The 20,367-nt window shown below is 45.8% G+C and overlaps 1 protein-coding gene across 41 annotated transcripts in view; it reads left to right on the top strand.

Moving 5' to 3' along the window:
- The first annotated feature begins 1,159 nt into the window (after positions 1–1,159).
- Positions 1,160–20,367, top strand: part of RIMS1 (regulating synaptic membrane exocytosis 1) — a 294,338-nt gene continuing 275,130 nt past the window's right edge. For 38 of the 41 annotated variants that reach the window (XM_072330720.1, XM_072330723.1, XM_072330729.1 and 35 more), the window contains exon 1: positions 1,163–1,641. In XM_072330720.1, the coding sequence (XP_072186821.1) occupies positions 1,478–1,641 (164 nt within the window). In that variant the 5' untranslated portion in view covers positions 1,163–1,477. Of the gene's footprint in view, positions 1,642–20,367 lie in introns of all 41 variants that reach the window. The other 3 variants (XM_072330773.1, XM_072330751.1, XM_072330750.1) reach the window with 2 other exon arrangements.

Below are 20,367 nucleotides of genomic sequence, written 5' to 3' on the forward strand. Positions count from 1 at the left end.
GCAAACCCAGCAAGTTTGGCAGCCAGAAGCATTAAGCACTGCCAGCACAGATTTTTTTCCCTTTGGTTCATACCCATCAGATGATCTCTCTAGAAACCTGAGCTGTTTCCATGCTGTGACCTCAACAGTAACATGACCAAGAGGTCTTAACATGCCAGGAGTAGTTCACATTTTATCTGAAAGTGCAGTTTTCTCCATATTTCAGCTTTGCATGTCCAACTATTTGCAGATAGACTTGTGCTCAGACAAGGGGCTTTTCAGAGCTATGGGGATGGGTTTCTGGCCAGTGGATTAAACACAGGTAATCGGTCTCTTCTGGAGAAGGACTGTTGAAGTGGTTACCAGCTCCCCCAAACCAAGTTACTCAGAGCACACAAGGGAAGGTGTCTGTATCTAGAATGATACTTTGTTTATTGTGCCCTTCCACTTCAGTTGACCAGTGCACCGTGGCGTGTTTCATGGCCGTTTTGGTGGGTTTCAGCTATGAAAAAATTAGTCTGACTAATAGAGATGAGAGTTGAGAGACGTGCACGGAACCGCTCCTGCGGGTGCCACTTGCTGCAGGAAGCATAGAAAGTGCTCTCGTATCGGATCCCAAGAAGGGATGGGGGATCGGTCATGGCGCTGCCTCGGGTCGACGAGTGTGCAGCCGGAGCCGAGGCGAGCATGGCTGATGCGCGAGGGAGCGACGGCTGGGCGGCAGCTGGGTGGCCCGCAGCCTCGGGCCGCCCCGCGGAAAGCCCGCGGCACAACTCCTCGGCGGCTGCCCCGTTCCCCGGGGCGGCTCCCGCCTTCGGTGAGACAGCGGCCCCGCTGGGGACCGAGTTGAGCTCCCGACCCCGCCTCGAGAGGCGGACACCTGCGGGGGCACGCGAGGAGAGAGGCAGTGCCGGGGCGGTGGGAAGAGCGAGGGGAGCTGGGGGGACAGCGGCGCCGGCGCTCCGGCACGGCCGCCTGGGAGGGAGGCAGCGGCGGCGCGCCTCGGACTCCGCCTAAGCGGCCCCGAGCTCCCCTCCCTCCTCGCGGCGCCGAGCTCGCAGGAGCGGAGCATCGCAGAGCATCGCATAGCATCGCGGCGGCGGCACCCGCCCCTCCCGGCCAGCCCGCGGCGCACGCCGCCTCCCTGCCTCTCTCCCTCCGCACGCAGCCCCGCCGGCGGCCATCGGGAAGCCCCCGAGCCGCGGCACCCCCGCCCCGCACGCCCACCGCCGGGAGGATGGGCTGCGGGCGGCGGCGCGGCGGCCCCCGAGCTCCCTGAAGCCGCGGAGACAAAGGGAGCGAGCGGCAGCGCAGCCGGGCTGGGGTGGATGCGAGCAACCATGAAAGGCTGCGTCTCCGCCTCCTCCTCCGCTGCTGCCAGAGAGCTGCCGGCTGCCGCCGCTCGGAGGACTACACCGTGAGGAGGGGGGGGGGCGGAGGAGAGCCGGCGGGGTTCGCCTCCCCGAGGCAGAAGGTGTAAGGGAGAGGCAGAAATAAAATGTCTTCTTCGGCGGGGCCCCGCGGCCCTCGCCCACCCACGGTGCCCCCCCCGATGCAGGAGCTGCCCGACCTGAGCCACCTGACAGAGGAAGAGAGGAACATTATCATGGCAGTGATGGACCGGCAGAAAGAGGAGGAAGAGAAGGAAGAGGCCATGCTCAAGTAAGCAGACGCCCGTCATTCATTCATTCGGTCGCTCATTCATGCGCCGTTCGCGGGCGGGCGGGAGCGGGCGCTGCCACAGACACGGCCGGAGCCGGCCGCTGCCCGGGGCCGCCCCGCGGGGCCCTGCCCGGCACGGAGCTGCTGAGCCGCGGCCTCGGCCCCCCCGACTTCCTCCTGCCCGCACCTGGGTAGCCCCTCCTGAGGCGGCACTGCCCGGGGGGAGCCCGGCGCCGCGGGACGGCGGCCCTCCCCGCCCCCGGGGAGAGGGACGGCGAAGGGGCGGGCGGAGAAAGCCCTACTCGGGGGTGAGGGGCGAGGTGCGATCCCTTCGGGGTCCCCGCGACCCCGCCTCTTCCAGGAGGGGCCGCTGGGTGGGGTTGCCCGGCTCACCGGAGCGGCCGTGCTGCCCCCACCTGGCCCGGCCTCGGCCGCCTCCCGCCGCACGGCTCAGGGCTCCGGAGGCCGCCCCGCCCCGCACCTCGGCCCCCCGCGCGGCAACGGGGGCTCGCCGTGGGGACGGCGAGGCGTTCGTAATTAGGAAATCGATGTAATTAGTCGCACTGTTGGTCACAGAGGGGAAGTGTGCCTGCCTGCTGGCGGGATGCAACGGGCTCGGGCTCTCCGGCTGCGCAGAGGGGTGTCGGTAGGTGCCATGTATGCACATCAGGTCCCTGCCACTTAGGAAGCTTTGCTCCCTCTTGCCCCTCACCCTTGCCGAGAAACACATGTGATCGTATTTTCCAGTCTCCTCCATCAAGAGGAGGCTTCAAATGTAACGTTACCACATTGCTTGCTGAGGGTGATGAGGACAAACAGACAGAAAGCTATGGCCAGTGGAGGGAGGTGCCAGGTTGGATGGGGCCGTGGGCAGCCTGGTCTAGTATTAAATGTGGAGGTTGGTGGCCCTGCCTGTGACGGGCAGGTTGGAGCTTCATGATCCTTGAGGTCCCTTCCAACCTGGAGCATTCTGTGAGAGCTGGGATCTCTGCTCTCCCAGCTCCCCGTCAGGCCTGCTCTCTTGCTGAGGGCCATGGCAGGTAGGTGAAGGCAGTGTGTGTGAAGCCCCCGGGTGACCCAGGCCCTGGGTGACATGAGGCGAGTCCCTGCCTTGCTGCCTGCAGACACTGCTGTGCTCGGGAGGGCTGCTCCCAAGGCGTTACCCGCTCTGGGTGCTTTCAGCAGCATCGGAAATACTCGCTGACACTGCGTGGCTGCCTCCAGCCGATGGAGATGCCGCATCTCCTCAGGCTCCTGACTTCTGCCTCACGCGCTGCATTCCGGTTTTGTCTCTGCCCTTCTTCATCGGTGTCCTGCTCTCAGTTCTGCATGGGCTGCCGGAGCTGAGGGCAGCAGCGTGAGCTGGGCCCAGCGCTGCATCTTGCAGTGAGAACATGAGGCTGGGGATGCAATGCCGGAGTCTCAGCTTGGGACGGCCGATGCGGGTTTACTTGCTGCTCCTTACCCAGGGGTGTGGCTCTCCCTGAGGTGTGCTTTGTGGATGGAGACACGCTGTATTCATCAGTGTGGTGAAATGAGAGCAATGGCTTCCTCTTTAGATTCTATTTATCAGAAGAAAATTAAATAGAGAAAAATTAAATAGAGTTCAAAGGCTTTAAGCTACATTTATCCTTCTCCTATTTCTTGTCCTCCAGCACAGCTACTTCCCTATAAATATGTAGCTTTTATTCCTTGAAGAAGATTACTGGTTCTGTGGTGCTGTAGAGCAATACTGTAAATCTTACAGTCGCTGCAAGAATGAACTTTTGTCAGTTGAGATGGTAATTTCTCAGCCCTGTTCTTGTTAACATGGGGTAGAGGATAGATTTTCTTTCTTTTTCTCTCTCTCTCTCTTCTTTTTTTTAACTTATGCTCTTCTTTCATATTGGCATTTCAGAATTCTGGACTAATATTTTCTTCAGGGGTTTCACTGGACGCACTGGGATGCATTAAATATGATTTTAAAAGAGGTAAAAGATTGCACTTTGTGAATTCATCTTGAAATTACTCGACACTTCTCAGATTTGTGATACTCAAAAGGTTTGCTTCTTACAGCAGTTCTTGTAGCTCACAGCAATAACTATTTAGGCCTGAGAAATCATGGTTTTAAGTATACGTTTATATTACTTTAAAGAAAGAGCTAGAAATTAATTGAAAGTACCCTGGGAAACTTGTAAGCCTTTATACTTACTTTATGGCTTACAAAATTATGTCATGGTAAACAGTTGCCGTATGGATTACAATTTGGCTATTACAGAGAGCCAGCAGATGTTGAGATCATTTACCTTTTATTTATGCTGAGGTCTCAATTCCATTCTGGGGCAAGAGTTGGACACATCTTTCCAGAGATTAACCTTCTTAGGCTGACTTTTGAGACAGTAACTTCCATAATTTTTTGAAGGCTTGTTACAAATGCAAAGTGATTCTACCAGATGACACAGCTATGTTAGAAAAATCATACGCTGTCACCATCTTTTCCTATTATCTTTAGTTAAAGTCGTTCCCATTTTCCAAATGTCTCTAGCTGCCGCTTTAAACCACCTGCAGATACATGTTCCTTCCTGTAACACCCACTTTCAAATCTGGAATGTCCTCTGGAAGAGAAGCTGATCTGTGTTGCAAACTAGGCTGCATTCAGCTCTTAGTGGAGCAGAGGTCTGTTATGTGCTGCCTCAGGCATTGTGAGGGCTAGAGAGGGGGCAGTGTTTCTTGTGTGTTCTGGATGTCCTGATAGTTAGCAATAGAAGTTTCTCTAACACTTTCCATCATTTCTCATAGCAGAGAACTGTAAGGAAAAAATTACTGTTTACTTAAACTACTGTATTCCTCAGATGATGATCATAACATTGCAGATCCAAGAAGCTGCTTCTTTGAGTAGATCCTGTGGACTTCAGGAGAAGCGAAAAAGATTAGGGTCATCAGTGAAAAGATCACGTCCTTCTCCTCCAGGTCTGTACCTCTCTGCTTTCCGAAGCCTTTTTCTGTCACTGAGCTAAAAAGCCTTCTTGTAAAACCCTGCTGCCAGTTGGTGCTGACATCAGCAAGCACTGCAGCATGCTGGCCTGGGAGCAGGGTGCTCCTGCAGGGAACAAGACAATGGACGATGGAATACTTTTCTTTGCTTGCTCGGGGGAAGTGGCAGAAATGCATCCTTCTGTTTGAAACCTGCATGTCTTTTTCCAGAAGCTTGCACTGTCTGTCAGTTTGTTAATTTAGTGAGTTTCCTTCAGTAATCTATGGCTGGAGAAGCTTGTCAGGCCCTTAGGACAAAGGCAGGCAAGTTGTACAATGCAATTCTATTTTTTTTCCTCCCTCTATGTATTCCTGGTCAATGGCGGAGACCTCATCATCCCTTCATCCTTATAACATCAGATTTCAAACCACGGTGCGTGGTATTTGTGAAAGGGGATGTCATGGTTTTGTGCTGTCAATATTCTACATCATGACATCATGTGCGGTATGAACTGTTTTGGTGGTATAAGAAAGTGTAACAGAGGGTATGTGGAAGTGTAACAGAGGGTATGTGGAAGTGTAACAGAGGGTATGTGGAAGTGTAACAAAGGGTATGTGGAAGTGTAACAGAGGGTATGTGGAAGTGTAACAAAGGGTATGTGGAAGTGTAACAGAGGGTATGTGGAAGTGTAATAGAGGGTATGTGGAAGTGTAACAGAGGGTATGCGGAAGTGTGGAAGGTTCATGCTCCAGATCTGTGGAATGGCAGCATCCCGAGTACTCAGCCCTTGGAGGAAACTACATATCCCAGGGGACAACGCGGCCAGAGATGAATCACCAGAGGAGGAGGACACACATATAATCTCGCTCCCAGGCTGGAACGTCCCTCTTTTCGCCCTGTCTTTCGCTTTGGAGCGCTCCATCCCTGCCGTCTCGCTCTATCAGCAACGTTCCAGCCTGTCGCCTAGAGATTGCAGTAGGCCCCCGGTTCTCCGGGACTCTTTTTCTCTCTTTCTTTTTTCTCTGCCTTGTTTGATATAGTAGTTGTAGTTATATTGTATCATATTGTGTCTCGTATTTAGTAAAATAATTTCTTTCCTTAGATTGCTGCCGTTGTTTTTGTTCATTTCTCCCCTTCTAGGGGCAGCAGCCTCTATCACGGATAAATCTAGATAACCCGATTACATTATCTTGGTGGAGAATGCGGGCAATCTGATTCGATTAGATCTGCTGCTTTTTTAGCTTCCAGAACAACTCTCTTTTTGCTCTCTAAAAGCTTTGTTACAGGAGTGTTATTTTTTTCATAGCTGCTCACTGAGAGCGTGACCTTGAAATTCCAGACGAACTGTCAACAGTCTGAGCTAGCTGCTCACTCTGAGCATTACTATCTTGCTTTTGTAAAGAAAACAAAGAGATTTCTTGCTCTTTCAGAGCACAGCTAGTTAGCTCTGACTTTCACAGGGCCTGCTAGCTACTATCAGCTATGAACCCACTCTTCATTCCAGTCGCTCTGTTTAGGGGATTGAAAGCAATCATGATCCTCTCAACATATTGTCCATACGTGCTTTCTTTTTGCGGAATTCTGTATCTATATAACCTAATAAGAACCGTGATGGAGACACCTGCCTGGTACTTATATGCAGTGTGGTATAATTTAATTGTCGGCACATACATTCCAGATGGAATAGCTAATTTAACAGACACCACGATGTTCAATCCAGTGTACAGGCTGTACTCTCAGATTGTCGTACGCTTTTCAACAGCCGAGGTAATATTAATTCTTGGTCTCATACTCATGTTCATGTTATCAATATCAGTGAATGTATATGTATTCCTATACATTCGTTCTATGCAGAAGTCTCCTCCAAAACCAGAGAATGCTGACTGGCAGGGAATATGGAAAGGTTTAGGAAAGATCTTAGAAGCGTGGGGACCCGCAGTGTCGTGGGATTTCACTATTGAACACCTGAGGGACCCTGAGAAATTAAGTGAGTACTTGGGTCAGAAATCTAAGGAGGTAAACATTATTTGGGGTTTGGCTTACGCATACCGTGCTCTGTATAATACTATTCTGGAGAGAGAGAGTTTCCGATCTGAGATTCAGACCAACAAAGATAATATCCAGGTCGACTCTAATCAGTCACGGGAGGCATCAGTAGCAATATCAGTTGCCCCTGTGGAAGGCAAGAAATGGAGACGGGTGTCCACGCGTCTAGAACGAAGAGAAGGAGGAGCAGAAGAAGAGGAAGCAGAAGAAGGTACCTCGTCTGGATCGGCACCGAGAAAGGCAAAAAGAAAGACTAAGAGGCGTGAAGAAGAGGCTGATGAGGAGGAAATTGTTTATCGTCGACCTCTAAAGCTGACTGAGATCCAAGGCTCAAGAAAGGAGTTCATACGGCGTCAAAACGAAGGTATCCTTGCCTGGTTGCTTCGCTGCTGGGACAACGGGGCCCACAGCCTGTCACTAGATGGTAATGAGGCACGCCAGCTAGGAAACATTTCCGGAGACACAGCTATCGACAGAGAGATTAGCAGATGTTCAGATGAAGATGCCACCCTCTGGGAGCGACTCTTAGCAGCTGTGAAAGTAAGGCACCCCTACAAGGCAGCTTTGAAGCTTAACGTTATTAAATGGGATACAATCCAAAGTGGTATCCAGTATCTGAGGGAAATGGCCATGGTGGAACTGTTGTACAACCCTGCGAATTTAAACGAACGTGATCCTGAGAATGTGAAGACCGATCCTGACATATGGCAGAAACTTACAAGTACAGCACCAGAGAAATACGCGTCATCACTGGCAACAACGTGTAAAGAATATGTGGACCACAACAGAAGGCCCGAAGTTAGTGAACTGATTAGGACACTTCAATACTTCGAACATCAGTTGTCCCCACTGTACACCGCCACTATTTCTGCCATCTCACAAGTAAAAGACCGGCTGGATGAGATGCACGAGAAACTATTTCCATTGACCAATCGTGACAAACCCATACAGGTATCAGCAGTGTCCAATGAAGATCAGAACGATCAAGGAAGTCTATTAAAGGAACTGATCAAACTAATTAAAGGTGATGAACACTACTCCTCACCTGTAAGATCAGAAGTCTCGGCAATTAGACGCACACGCTTCCCAGCTCGAGCAAGGAATAACAGTACAATTCCACCACGTGTTTCCATGTGGCGCTACCTACGTGACTGTGGAGAGGACATGAGGAAGTGGCATAACCAGCCTACTTCTGTACTGCGAGCACGGGTGAGAGAACTACAGAATAGACCAACCACCAGTAGAGCTGCTCCGGTTATCACAGGTAACCAATAGAGGGGCCCTACCCTCAGTCAGGGGAGGGACAGGGATAATAGAATTTATTGGACTGTGTGGATTCGATGGCCTGACACATCGGAACCACAGGAATATAAGGCACTGGTGGATACTGGCGCACAGTGCACTCTAATGCCCTCCAGTCATGAAGGGACAGAACCAATCCATATTTCTGGAGTGACTGGGGGCTCTCAAGAGTTGACTGTGTTAGAAGCCGAAATAAGTCTCACTGGTAAAGACTGGCAGAAACATCCTATTGTGACTGGTCCAGGGGCTCCATGTATACTGGGTATTGATTACCTCAAAAGGGGGCATTTCAAGGATCCTAAGGGCTATCGATGGGCCTTTGGAATAGCTGCTGTAGATACAGACAATATTAAGCAGCTGTCTGTTTTGCCTGGCCTGTCAGAGGACCCGTCTGTTGTGGGGCTGCTACGAGTGAAAGAACAGCAAGTACCAATTGCTATAAAGACAGTACATAGACGGCAGTACCGCACTAACAGGGATTCCTTGCTCCCCATTCACAATTTGATTCGTCAGCTGGAGAATCAGGGAGTGATCAGTAGAACTCATTCCCCTTTTAACAGCCCCATATGGCCAGTGCGTAAAGCCAGTGGAGAATGGAGGCTAACTGTAGACTACCGTGGCCTGAATGAGGTAACACCTCCACTGAGTGCTGCTGTGCCAGACATGTTGGAACTCCAATACGAGCTGGAGTCAAAAGCAGCCAAATGGTATGCCACCATTGACATTGCTAATGCCTTCTTCTCCATTCCTTTGGCTGCAGAATGTAGGCCACAGTTTGCCTTCACCTGGAGGGGTATTCAGTATACTTGGAACCGTTTGCCCCAGGGGTGGAAACACAGTCCAACCATTTGCCATGGACTGGTCCAAACTGTGCTGGAACAAGGTGGTGCTCCCGAACACCTGCAGTATATTGATGACATTATTGTGTGGGGCAATACAGCAGAGGAAGTTTTTACAAAAGGAAAGCAAATAATTCACATTCTTCTACAAGCCGGCTTTGCTATTAAGCGAAGCAAAGTAAAAGGGCCTGCCCAGGAAATTCAGTTCCTAGGTATCAAGTGGCAGGATGGACGTCGTCACATCCCAGCAGATGTGATCGACAAAATCACTGCCATGTCTCCACCAACTAACAAGAAAGAGACACAGTCTTTCCTGGGTGTGGTGGGCTTTTGGAGGATGCACGTTCCAAACTACAGCCTCATTGTAAGCCCCCTTTATCACGTAACGCGGAAAAAGAACAATTTCACATGGGGCCCTGAGCAGCAGCAGGCTTTTGAGCAGATAAAACAAGAGATAGCCCGTGCCGTGGCCTTGGGGCCAGTACGGACGGGACAGGATGTAAAGAACATCCTCTACACTGCTGCTGGAGAGAAAGGTCCCACTTGGAGTTTGTGGCAAAGAGCCTCAGGAGAGACCCGAGGCCGACCCCTGGGATTTTGGAGTCGAGCATATAAGGGGTCTGAAGAGTGCTACACTCCAACTGAGAAGGAGATCTTAGCCGCATATGAGGGGGTTCGGGCTGCTTCCGAAGTAGTTGGAACTGAAACACAACTCCTCCTGGCACCTCGACTGCCAGTGCTGAACTGGATGTTCAAAGGGGAGGTTCCTTCCACCCATCATGCTACCGATGTCACCTGGAGCAAGTGGATTACCTTGATTACACATCGAGCAAGAATGGGGAACCTCAATCGTCCAGGAATTTTAGAGGTGATCATGGACTGGCCTGAAGGTAAAAGGTTTGGAACATCACCAGCAGAAGAGGTGTCACTCCTGACACCAAGATAATGTAATCGGGTTATCTAGATTTATCCGTGATAGAGGCTGCTGCCCCTAGAAGGGGAGAAATGAACAAAAACAACGGCAGCAATCTAAGGAAAGAAATTATTTTACTAAATACGAGACACAATATGATACAATATAACTACAACTACTATATCAAACAAGGCAGAGAAAAAAGAAAGAGAGAAAAAGAGTCCCGGAGAACCGGGGGCCTACTGCAATCTCTAGGCGACAGGCTGGAACGTTGCTGATAGAGCGAGACGGCAGGGATGGAGCGCTCCAAAGCGAAAGACAGGGCGAAAAGAGGGACGTTCCAGCCTGGGAGCGAGATTATATGTGTGTCCTCCTCCTCTGGTGATTCATCTCTGGCCGCGTTGTCCCCTGGGATATGTAGTTTCCTCCAAGGGCTGAGTACTCGGGATGCTGCCATTCCACAGATCTGGAGCATGAACCTTCCACACTTCCGCATACCCTCTGTTACACTTCCACATACCCTCTATTACACTTCCACATACCCTCTGTTACACTTCCACATACCCTTTGTTACACTTCCACATACCCTCTGTTACACTTCCACATACCCTTTGTTACACTTCCACATACCCTCTGTTACACTTCCACATACCCTCTGTTACACTTCCACATACCCTCTGTTACACTTTCTTATACCACCAAAACAGTTCATACCGCACATGATGTCATGATGTAGAATATTGACAGCACAAAACCATGACAGGGGAGCATTCTATAATCTTGATCTGTTGAATATACTGGAGCAATGTGTTTGGGGAGATTTTGTGAAAGTTCCCCCTTTTGCTTTTCTATGAACAGCTTCACCTTACCAATGAAGAGCACTTTATTGATATTAGCCAATTGCCTTGAAATTACCATTGCATCCAAAGGCATCAGCATTTTTGCACCACGTCTCTAGGTGCTCTTCAGAATACAGTTATGCCTTTGTGCAGTGTGGAGTGTAGTCCTGGCCTAGTGTATAGCTCTGGAAACTCAAATCCATACAAACAGTTTGATGCTTACCTGGCACAATGTAGGAACTGAGGCACCTTGAGTGCACTTCACAGATCTTTCTGTAATGGCACAGCAGAGAACTTGGGTGTCCCTGTATGTCCAGTGCTTATATAGCTCCCAAGCACAAGTGCTATAGCTGCAGGTATGTTTGCTGCCTGTCCTAGGCCTAAGCCCATTTAGGAGTCACAAACTGCACTGTCACATTCTTAAGTCCTCTGAAAGAGCTGATGATTGTACAGTGCGTGTGTAGTTCATATTGATATTCAGCCATTAACTCAAAATGATAATATCACAGCAACATGTAGGCGATAGGTGGAGTTGCTGCTTCTGGCTACTTCAGGTGCAGACAGCCTGATGGCTTGAAAGTGGTTGTCTAAACTAAGCAGACTTCCCAGTATGAACATACTGTGTCCTAGAGAAGTGCCATTTTGTTATTACTCAATAGTTTGGCTCCCTACGTGGAGAAGAATGAGAAGTTTATGAGCCCAGGAGTCTAACTCAGTAGAGAGCCTGATAGAAAGAGCTCTCCTTGCAAGTGAAGCTCTCATGCTACATTCATCTGGTTACACAGGGCTATTAACATAGCCTCTTTTAGAAGAGTCAGAATAGTTTGAGGTTTGAGTTGAGTGGCTAATGTTTCTAGCCTGAAGTACAGCTGTAGAATGGTCGACACTGATGTGGCTAACAAATTATGGGGATGCAAGAGAAGGAATTTTTTCAGCGAGGATAAAGAAAGAAACAAACCATCGTTTCCAGCAACCCAGGCAAATTTTTAAGGACAAATAGAATAAAAATTTCAGGTGTACATTCAAACATTAGACAGCCCGAGATAGCTATGTGGTTTGTGTGTATAAGGTACCTTGAAGATATATAACCCTAGGGAATATGCAGCAAATTTCAATCATAGACAGATCACTGAACTACATATGTGTATATGGATGTACTTAAGCTTGAATTTACTTAGGTGCAATTGTGTGCTTTATCTCATTGGGTTAGTTAAGTACTATGTGCAGAGCATGAGGGCTGTGAACACTTCACCGAGCAACAGTTCTGTTCAGCTGTGGGCTTTCAGAGCCCAAAAGAATCATATACTGCAAGGATGACCAGAGTGCTTTTCTCCTTGTGGAAAAGTAGCTTATCCAAGGGGGAACAACTGTAACTCAGTGTTAGTTGCATTTAATAAAAATAAATTAGAAAAAGCTTCCTAATTACCATGGCAGTAATTTTCTGGAGCAGCTTTAAGTGGAGACAAAAACTCTTGCTACACATCTGATGGGATTTAAGAAGGTGGAAGAGATCATTTTTCAGCATATTGGCAATAGCTGGAGACTTAACTCGGGGACTTGGAAATTTTCTTGTACTTTTGTAACTCTAGTTGAGTAGCTCTAGAAGAGAAGCTAAAAAACACTCAAAACAGTCCTGGCTTTTGAGAGTTATTTCAAGAATTGCTATGGGAGTGGCAGTTAATAATTAGGGAGAAGGTGATTCTAACACCCTATTTTGACCATCTAGTATGGTGCAGAAACTTGAATTTTAGTAGAATTCAGGGGTATTGGAGCTGCTCTGTTCTTAGGGCTGCTAAATCCTGAAGTCAGGTGTCTTTGCTTAGAATCTGATGTGATAAGAGAGGTTTCAAAATAGGCCGTATAATTTCCTGTGTGCAACCAGAAGCTTCCACGCTGAACTACTAGCTACAAAACTGAAGTTTAACAGATTGGCCAGGAGGCATGTGCTCTTAACCAATTTCCTGGAGACAGTTTGTTTCCTTCTCTATTTCTAACATTTGGACTGTACCTAATATTGGCAGAAAGCACTGAATACTGCTTGAAGCACAGTGCCAACTGCTGCTACCTTCATTTTATACTGTATTCACAGGTTGAAACAGGGAACTAAGGTTCCATGAGCATCTTAGCTTGAGTGGTGCACACCTGCTGATGTTAATTCTACTTCCATAAACATGAGGAAAAGAAGAAGTAAGATCGTTCTTCATCTTTTCTGTTGGAACTGGGACGCTTGGCAGAAATGAAAGCAAAAGTCATAGGGCCATCATGACGAAGCTTATCTTTATACTATCTTTAGGATATAGATATTTAAGTCTATCTTTAATCCCACCGAGAAGACCAAAGAAGAATCAAGTTCTGGGAACTGCTTGTGCATTTGAAAGTAAGGAACTGGAGGATAAAATAGATAAACAGGATAAAAACTCCTTTGTTCTTGCTTCTTCTTTCTGTGGTCCCGTGAATCTCACTTTTCCTTCTTTCATCAATGGAGACCAAATTGCATTGGATGGAGGGCTGCAAGGAGAGTACTCATGGCTTTCAGAAAATTTCATAGGACTGGTAGCATTTTTTTTTCAGCAGGATGGTGGTCTGAGTAGTACAAGGAGACTACTTTATGCAGTCAAAATGGGTACATACAACTGCACATAGTCATGGCAATTTCAGGACAGTCATTGGCCGTTCTTCTGGGAGGCCACCTCACCAGCAGGGCAGGAGAAGGAGACTGTCAGCAGAAAGAGTAAGTAGTAGGGATTTCCTTAAAAGTCTTGGAAGAATGGGAGGTGATAGGGGATGAGCGTCAGCAATAAACATTCCTCCCTCATTGTAAGAGTGGACTTCAGATCTGTACATGCTGAAATCTAGGACGGCCCGGGATGCAAACTTTCATCCAGAGTTCTTTTCTGATACCTTTTTCAGTGGGTTTATTGAAGTTCACATAACTGTTTCTGTGAGCGCGTCTTCCCACAAAATATTCCACAAGAATCCCCCCCTGCTTCATGCCTGGCTTTATCATGTAGGAAACGCGACATTGCAGGAGTACTTTCTGACTGAAAAGTCCATCAATCTACAAACTCATGGGCATTATCTGTGTACTGCTGAAGGATGAAGACAAAGGCTGAGTGAAAAAGAACATGACTGCAGAATGCAGAAATGCAAATGCAAAAACTTCTATGATTCTGTGTTTTAATAAATCCAGATCTTAACAGGAATTGTACAGAAGATCGGTATGGTTTTTGGGTTTTATTGTTTGGGACAGTGTTCCCTGAGGGAGAACAGCATTAAGAGACTTTAGAAATACAGAGAAACAACTAACAAAGATGTAGCATGCTCCCTTCATCAAGCAGGTATGAAGCATTTTAAGACTTGAAGTTAATACACCTTAAGAAAAGACTGCTTTAAAAATATTGGCTTAATATTTGCTGCACTTGTTTTCAGGCTTGTTGTTGGGACACAGACTTTCCTTCAAGGGGAAACTGTCACGTGAAACTGAAGTTTTACTTGTGATTGTCACCAGTTAGTTATAATTTCTATGTTGTTAACTTCTCCCTTACTCTCCCCACTGATGTGCACTGCACTGGTTTTCTCCACCTGTGCCTGCTAGTTTTAACTTCCATTCTGATTCGGCATCTTTTTCATCCAGGGAACTACAGCCCTGGCATGTAGTAATGTTTTTTTGGGGAATAAGCAAACAAATAAACAAAAAAAACTTGAGTGCCTGCAGTTTTACTCTATAGTTTCCAGCAGTGATTAAACATGCTTGAAAGTCTTACCTAATCAATTACAAACTCAGTGGGGTTTATTTATTTATTTTTTTAAACCCCAGATCTATATATTGGATGTGTAAGGATGTAGGTAGATAGCTTATCTGATCTCTGTGTATGTCAAGAGATAAAATTGTTTAACTCTTTTCTTAAATGTCACAGATACGACCGGATACTATGCAGTGTTTGGGATGCTTGGTTTTGGAATCGAGGCAGCAAATGTTATTCAGAGTTATTTCTAGTTTTCACAACAAACAACAGAAAAGAATGCCGCTATCAATTTGCTGTCATAATTTTTTAGGTGAGGCAATTTGCACGAGGCAACGGGATAGCAGAATAGTTCTTTGTGCTTACAACACAAGGAATCATCCTCAGAATTTGATTGCATATCAGATAATTATGTCCAGAGAGAGTTTTAAGCAAGAAAGCCATGTTCCAAATATACTTTCTGTCAAGAAAGGCTACTTGCAATTTTCAGAATAAAGAAACACGTACACAATACCATTTATACACTTGCCACATCAGAGACATGAGGAGACATGGCACAATAAATAGTGGTTTTCAGTCAGTTCTAGATTGAACTAGGGCATCTGTTTTAGAGCTTACTTCTGAGTTTGTTTGTTGTTAGTATTTTTAGTGTCAAGACTTTATGCACCATGCTTATCGTAAGATGGCAAAAAAAAAACAGCGTTGATCTTCTCAGACTGAGGAGTTTGTGTGTATTTTTATACGTGCTCTGTGTTTTGGTTTTTATCTAAAAACAAATTTGTAGTGAGAATTGTGGTTTAAATGCCTTATATCAATATACAGATGTTTACTCTAAGCTCCTAAATTGTTACTTTTTTTTAGACTTTGACATGTGAAATTTATTAGGATTTTTCTTGAGAGTGCAACACAACCCAACCTTTCTATTTTGGTTCAGCGTAGAAAAAGTCTACTCCTCTTGTACCAAGAAATAGAGCTCTCTTAGTGTTAAGAATTTCTATTGGAAGTTTTCACATGCTTGAATTGTCTGAGTGGGAAGTATCTTTTCAAATGTTTCTCTTAGTTACCAATACTGCACACTTTGAACTGAGAAAATGAAGAAATTATGTACCACTCTACTGCTTATACTAGTAAAAGATATGACATCTTAAAAACCTAGTTTGGTCCACAAGGACAGCAAGCATCATAAATTTAATAGATGGTGTTCATAAAGATTCATTCTAATGTCTTTGAGTATGCTCTGAAGGCTTCAAAATAGTGATTTTGAACTAGGGTCTTGGTCTTTACTGGCAGTCAGGCTTCCCACATCTCTCAGGTGGAGGCTGGTGATGAGTAGCGTCCCTTGGGGACAGTCTTGGGACTGGTGCTCTTCAGCATCCTTATCAATGATATAGACAGTGGGATCATGCGAGCCACCAGCAAGTTTGTTGATGACACCAACCTGTGTGGTGCAGTTGATACAATAGAAGGAAGAGATGCCATCCAGAGGGAACTGGACAAGCTTGAGAAGAGTACCCATGAGAGCTGAATGAAGTTCAACAAGGCCAAGTGCACGGTGTTGCACTTGGGTTGAGGCAATCCCAGATACAAGTACAGACTGGGAGAAGAGCTCCTTGAGAGTAGCTCTGCTGAGATGGACTTGGGGGTCCTGGTGCACAAAAAGCTGGACATGAGCCCACTGTGTGCTCTTGCAGCCCAGAAGGCCAGCAGTATTCTGGGCTTCTTCAAAAGAGATGTGACTAGCAGGGAGGAGGAGGTTATTGGCCCTCTCTGCTTTGTCATTGTGAGGCTTCAGCTGTGTTCAGGCCTGAGTTCAGGCTTGTGTTCAGGCCTGAGGCCCTCAGCTCAAGACAGACATACAGCTGTTGGAGTGGATGCAGAAGGGAGCCACAAGGATGACCAGAGTGCTGGAACACTTCTCCTTTGATGACAAGGTGGAAGAGCTGATTTTATTCAGCCTGGAGACATGAAAACTTCAGGGAAACATCACTGTGGCCCCTCCAGTACTTCAGGGGAGTTTATAAGCAGAAGGGAAAGTGACTAGAAGAGGGGAGATGAAATAAAAAATAAAATAATCACAGTTGTTTTGTTTTTGTTTTTCTTTTATATTCATTATTCTCTAGGTTTTTAATTGCCTTTTCATGTGAAAGTATGCATTTTTGCATGTTTGCTGTATTAACTTCAGAATTGTTTTGGCATTTGACATCAGGAGACTAAATTTTGTACTGATTAAATGAAATTGCAGAGATGTAGATGAAAACATAATGTGAAAACTTGAGCTATAAAAGGACATGAACAATCTATGATCATTTGGGTTAATTTAGGTAATAAGTCTGCTTGGTATTGTTATTTATTGCGAAAATGTTGACACTGCATGAAAAGCTTAAGCTGTATTGTCAAATGTTCTGCCAAATGGCTATGTGTTTTTAGCTATAGATGTGGAACATAAGACAGCTGGCTGATGGAGTGCCTAGTGTATGGGGCTAGACAGTTGAGAAGAAAGGACAGAATTTATGTGAACTCTAGATTATCCTCTTTTAACTATATTGATTTTGGCCCTGGATGCCACCTGCAAAGTATCAGGGTAATGGGTCTGCATTTTATGGATGAGAATTACAAGAGACTTTATATATGTATATGTGCTTGTGCCTAAGAATATGGAACTGTACAGAAATATGTACAGGCTATTTTATAGGTTTTAGTTGCAACATTATGTTGCTTGATACATGCAGAGTGCCTTGGTGAAATTTGATCAGGAGCTGAAAATGGGGGACAGTTTTGCCTGCAGATGTATTGTAACAAGTGACACAGTTAAACAAGTTGCTGCCACGGGCCAACAAACAGTTGCATTGCTGTGGTCCTGTGCCTGCATTGAGTTTGATGAACTTCAGTGAGTCTCTGCCTCAGAACAAGTGTCGCTGAAAGCACATCTGTTCACTGGAGTAAAACTTAAGTGTTGTTGAGTCTTCTAGATGGGATACTTCGCTGTATGCCTTTTAGTTTGCAGAAAGAAGCACATTTTTCTCAGATGCATTCAGTACCCATTTTATTATTCCATAAGCTTTATGTAAAAAGTAAAATTCAGAGAAATGAAACCAAAGCATGACTATCAACAAAACAAAAAAAGCCAAAAACCATTCATCGCTATACAAAAGTGTCTCTCTTTTTCTTTCAATTGCTTTTTGTTTCTTTTTGCCCCTAATTTCCTTCAGTCTTAATTGTGTATTTTGTTTTTCTTTGTTTTCTCCTTCAAGCTGTTTCTCAGTGCAGTCAGATAAAGGAGCTGCATTTCCTCAGAGGTGGAGATTGCAGAGTTATATGAATTAGTTCTGATACTGTATATGTAAAAAGTATATGAGTCTTTTCAGATTAAACGCGAAGTACATTTTTCTTACATTTAGAGTAAAATTAGGTATTGATTTTTTTTTAATGTGAAATCCATTGTAAGAATACATCACCAGCATACTATGATTCTTCTCTTCTGTGTTTTAGATGATTTGATATTGACCATAGTTTTTAAAGTTAAAAGCTCTCACATTCGTAAGCAAAATCTCTGTGTAATTTATTATGCAAATTCTTGGTCAAACTGCATTATTTTAAAGCAAAGCATCCCTCCTTTAAATAGTGTCTCTCAAAGAATAGTATCACTCACTGTAAAATAACTTTAATTGTGGACTGTTTAGGTTGGACTGACCAGTTCAGAGAATTTAGAAGTCTGGTCACTTGTAACTTCTCTTTTTCTGGTGGCAGTGTTTAAGGTCCTAATCTTGTCCCCATCTGAGCAGATTTATATGGTTCGTGTGGAAAAGGAGCCGGTAAGTTCTGGTTACAAGCCAGGTGACATAGTGCTCTGTCTTTCATCTAACCACAGTGATCTGGCTATTCCTTTTTTGGTTTCTGTCCTTTATGAGATCTCCCCTATGAGGAGAGACCTAAGGAACTGGGTCTGTTTAGCCTTGAGCAAAGAAGGCTGAGAGGGGACTTGATCCAGGTTTATAAATACCTGAAGTGTGGGAGCCTTAGTGGCGAGGCTGGTCTCTTTTCAGTAGTGCGTGGGGACAGGACTAGGGGAAATGGGCTGAAACTTCAGCATAGGAAGTTCCGCACAAATGTGCGCAAGAACTTCTTTACAGTGAGGGTGACGGAGCAATGGAACAGGCTGCCCAGGGAGGTGGTGGAGTCTCCTTCTCTGGAGATATTCAAGACCCGCCTGGACGCCTACCTGTGTGACATGTTGTAGGGAGCCTGCTTTGGCAGGGGGGTTGGACTTGGTGATCTCTAGAGGTCCCTTCCAACCCCTACAATTCTGTGATTCAGTGATTCTGTGAAATATATACAAGCTGAAGCTTCCTTGAGGTAGAGTTAGTGAAGATGAGGGAGGACTCCTGAGAACAGCTACAATTATAGCGCTTCCAATTATTGCAGGGGTTCGTTCTCTTGTTTTTCAGAAGGTTTGTAGTTTGGCAATGCTTTCAGCTCTGTCCTTGTAGAACTGATGGTCAAATGTTTTTTTCTGACTGCATTTAACTGTTTGTTGTATTTCTTGCAAATCAAGACCTTGTCAGAATGATGCATCGTTTCTGTCACCTTGAGGTGGATTACTGCAACATATTGTACGTGGAATTACCCTTGAAGACAATCCTGTTGATCTCATATTGTGCTTTTTTTTTTTCTTTTTCTCTCGCTGTTTGCTACTGCATATATTTCAGGCTAGAGCAACGGTTTGATTCCTGTCTACTGGTAGATTAATGGAGGTCAACTGAGACCACAGAAGGCGTTCTTAAAGTACAGAAGTCAGGGAACTTCCATGTGTAGTTTCAGTGGAGGGACTTTACATTTGAGAATTTTTATGGATGTCAAATTGTGATGAACTTTCTGCAAGGGCAAGTTTTGTTACATTAAAGTTGTAGAGACGGGTAGGACCTGATCTTCCTTGCATTTTATTTAACAGTGTTAAATACCAGGTGTTAAATTTGAAGACAGGCCCTTGCATGTCTGGCATTCATAAATAAACCAAGGAAATCAATAAGTAACTTCTGTAACTGCCAGCCTTTTGACTCCCTTGTCAGAGGCCAAGAACTGAATGAACAAGAAAATTAAACGGGTTTTCCCTGACAGAAGAGGAAAAGTAGTGTTTCTTCCAGGTTAAAGCTGAGGACACTGAGAGTATGGTTAAGCTTCTTTTTTTTCTGTTACTGTAGTTGGTCTGAAGGTTGTTTTTTTTTTTTGTTTGTTTTAATACTGTGGAGTTGGATTGCAGGTACATACATAATAAGTGTAGAAGAATGGTGACAGCAAGGAAGCTGTACTTGTGCTCTCTTGGACCTCACTAACACAGGTCATGATGGAGAGAGGGCTGGATCAGACTGATGCGTGGTACTGCCGGGTTTCCCTGCCTCGTGGCAGCTGCAGTCAGGAAGAACTGGATGTATAGAGGCAGCCTGCTGTGGGGTTTTCTCACCTGAATGGGATGTCTGTGTCTGGACATGGGTGTCTGCTACCACTTCAGAAGTCCAGTGGTACCCTCCTTGCTTTGACCTGGGCCCTGCATGGTATATAAGACTGCTTTCAACACTTACCAGACTATTGCATCCCATCTTTGATTCCCTGCTCTACTGAGGGCAAGGCATTCCTAATGTGAGTGTATGTGCAGGAGGAGAGAGTTGTGAAGCTGGTTACTGTTTTAAATCACAGGGATTTCAGGAGCAGGCTGTGGTTTTGGTAGCTGTCTGGCACTAGGTTTCCTCAGGCACATCATGGGTAGGTACTTCCTCATCTGGAGGCTGCCCTAGGGTTAGTAAAAACCAAGTTATGTTGGTATAATCCATATTTTATTTTTATCTATTTAATTCTGAGTCACATCACAGCTAAGGTGTTCAGTGTCCTCACTGGATTAATGAGAAAAAGACTGCAAAGTAGCTGGTATTTTGTGTGGAGTTGGCAAGGCTATTTGCTAGAAAAACTGTAGCTGCTTAGTTGCCACAGGACGAATGAGGGGAGGAGGACATAGGAGTACAGATTGTGGCCTTGTGAGGGACAGTAGGAATGGGGAAACCATAAGAAAATACAAGTCACTTAAGACTCAGAATGTTGA

This window comes from Excalfactoria chinensis, chromosome 3, assembly GCF_039878825.1.
Source record: "Excalfactoria chinensis isolate bCotChi1 chromosome 3, bCotChi1.hap2, whole genome shotgun sequence".
NCBI lineage: Eukaryota > Metazoa > Chordata > Aves > Galliformes > Phasianidae > Excalfactoria > Excalfactoria chinensis.